The sequence below is a fragment of the Pteropus vampyrus genome, unplaced genomic scaffold (assembly GCF_000151845.1).
Source record: "Pteropus vampyrus isolate Shadow unplaced genomic scaffold, Pvam_2.0 Scaffold158, whole genome shotgun sequence".
Classification (NCBI taxonomy): Eukaryota; Metazoa; Chordata; class Mammalia; order Chiroptera; family Pteropodidae; genus Pteropus; species Pteropus vampyrus.
The window spans coordinates 2308651-2310413 of record NW_011888939.1 but is presented as its reverse complement, the minus strand read 5'-3'; the positions used below and the strand labels follow the sequence as shown (position 1 = coordinate 2310413).

Here is a 1763-nt window from a genome sequence, read left to right as displayed (position 1 = left end):
TACTTTCTCTCAGGAGCCCTTCGGTCTCTGGGCAGGCGGGTCCTCTTGGAGCTCACAGGACCGGAGGGGCCCAGTGGGGCAGGTGGGTCCCTCTCGGATCCACATCCCAGCCATCTGTGTGGCTGCGTAAACCTTGCCGCTGACCGTGAGGGTTCCAGCCTAATGGGTGTCATAAACGGGAAGTTCCCTGCGAACCTCCCCCTGGTTCTCATCTGGGTGCCGCAGGGAGCCATCTGGCCCTCATGCCACGATGGAGCGGCTGCCGCTCATTACGCCACACGCACAGCGGCGGTGTGCTCCCCCTTCCTCCCACCTCTCCCCTGAGCCTGGCCCCCCGCCCTGGGCTGCAGCCTTCAAACCCGCTGGAGCCTCTGGGAAAGGGGACGGAGAGCCGGGTCACAAGCCAAGTGGGGTGAGGGCTGCGATGGGGGAAGCGAAGCACAGGCAGCTGTGGGAGTCCATAGGGAAGTACTTACCAGCCTTGGGGCATCAAGGCAGCCTTCCTGGAAGAGGTGATGCCTAAGTACTGTGGTTTGAGCAGGTGTCATCCAGGTGAACAGGAGGCGAAGGGGTGTCCCAGGTAGGAAAGACGCCATGTGCAAAGGAGCGGAGGTGAGGTGGACCCGGCCCCTCTGAGGAAGAGCAGTGGTCCAGCGCCACACACGGGGAGGTGAGGTGGGGTGGGGCTGGGGGCTGGTCTGTGTAGGTCCCCACGGGTCACGATCCCGTACTTGGGTTTTGTCCAGCAAGCAGTGGGCAGCCATGGGCTGGGGGTGGCGGTTTAAAGCAGAGCAGCGATCTGGCCAGGTGGGCGCTGAGAGCAGGCACAGGCTCTGCGGGGCCGGCCTCAGCTTGTCCATCTGTACGATGGATTCTCTCTCCTCCCGTCTCTGCCTTTGTGACGCAGTGAGCACCATTCCCGTTCTCAGAAGTGGCCTGGGGCGGGTCAAGAGAAAGGCAAGACGCTTATTATTATTGAAAATTGTTTCTATTTGGGGGAGTTTCTTTTATTATTATTTTTTCCAGAAGCTCCTACTTCCTGTTCTGTTAAGGGCATGGGGAGGGAGGGAGCGAGCAAGGGCTGTGTGGTTTTTAAAGTTCTCAGGAGGTGACCTCTGAGAGGAAATTGGGGTTCAGAGAGGTCGACTGTCCTGCCTGAGGTCGCACAGCATGTCAGTAGCAGACGTCGGTCCTCAAACCGGAACTCCGGGTCCCAGCCCAGACTCCTCTCCACTGGGCCCCGCTGTCCCTGCTTTGCCAGGCAAGGTTTGCCGTGAAGTCCCGGAGGGTCCCGTGTCCCTGCCTCAGGTGTGACGGAGTGCGCGTGCCAGTCTTCAGCTGGTTTGGCCCTTGTTTGATGGATGTCAACATTATGTAACTTAAAAAAAAAAATGTAAAACCACGGATGAGAAAAGCCGAGCTGAGGGAGTGGAGCCATGCGGGGCAGATGGTTACCTGTCACTGAGCAAATATGGAAGTGAGTGGCGTTTTCCCTCCACTTTGAGCCTGCTTAGGGCTGCCCGGCCATTTGGAGAGGGGGCGGGGAGGGAGGGGAAGGGCCCGGAGGGAGGTTCTTATGAGCAGCAAGGCCATTTGTTGAGCACTTATTATGTTCCAGCCTCCGTACATCACGTCACTTGGTACTCAGCGTCTCCTGTGACTGCCGACGAGGACATTGAGGCTCAGGGACATGGAGTCCTTGGCCCAAGGTCAGCCCGTGAGAGGCAGAACGGTGGTTCCTATGAGGGCCACGTGCTCTCACA

General features: G+C 59.0%; 1 protein-coding gene across 1 annotated transcript in view; it reads left to right on the top strand.

Annotated features, from left to right (window-relative positions):
- Positions 1 to 594: 594 nt before the first annotated feature.
- HMCN2 (hemicentin 2) overlaps positions 595 to 1763 on the top strand; it is an 80257-nt gene continuing 79088 nt past the window's right edge. Inside the window, 1 exon segment of the mRNA XM_011370061.1 lies at positions 595 to 612. Coding sequence (XP_011368363.1) covers positions 595 to 612 — 18 coding nt within the window.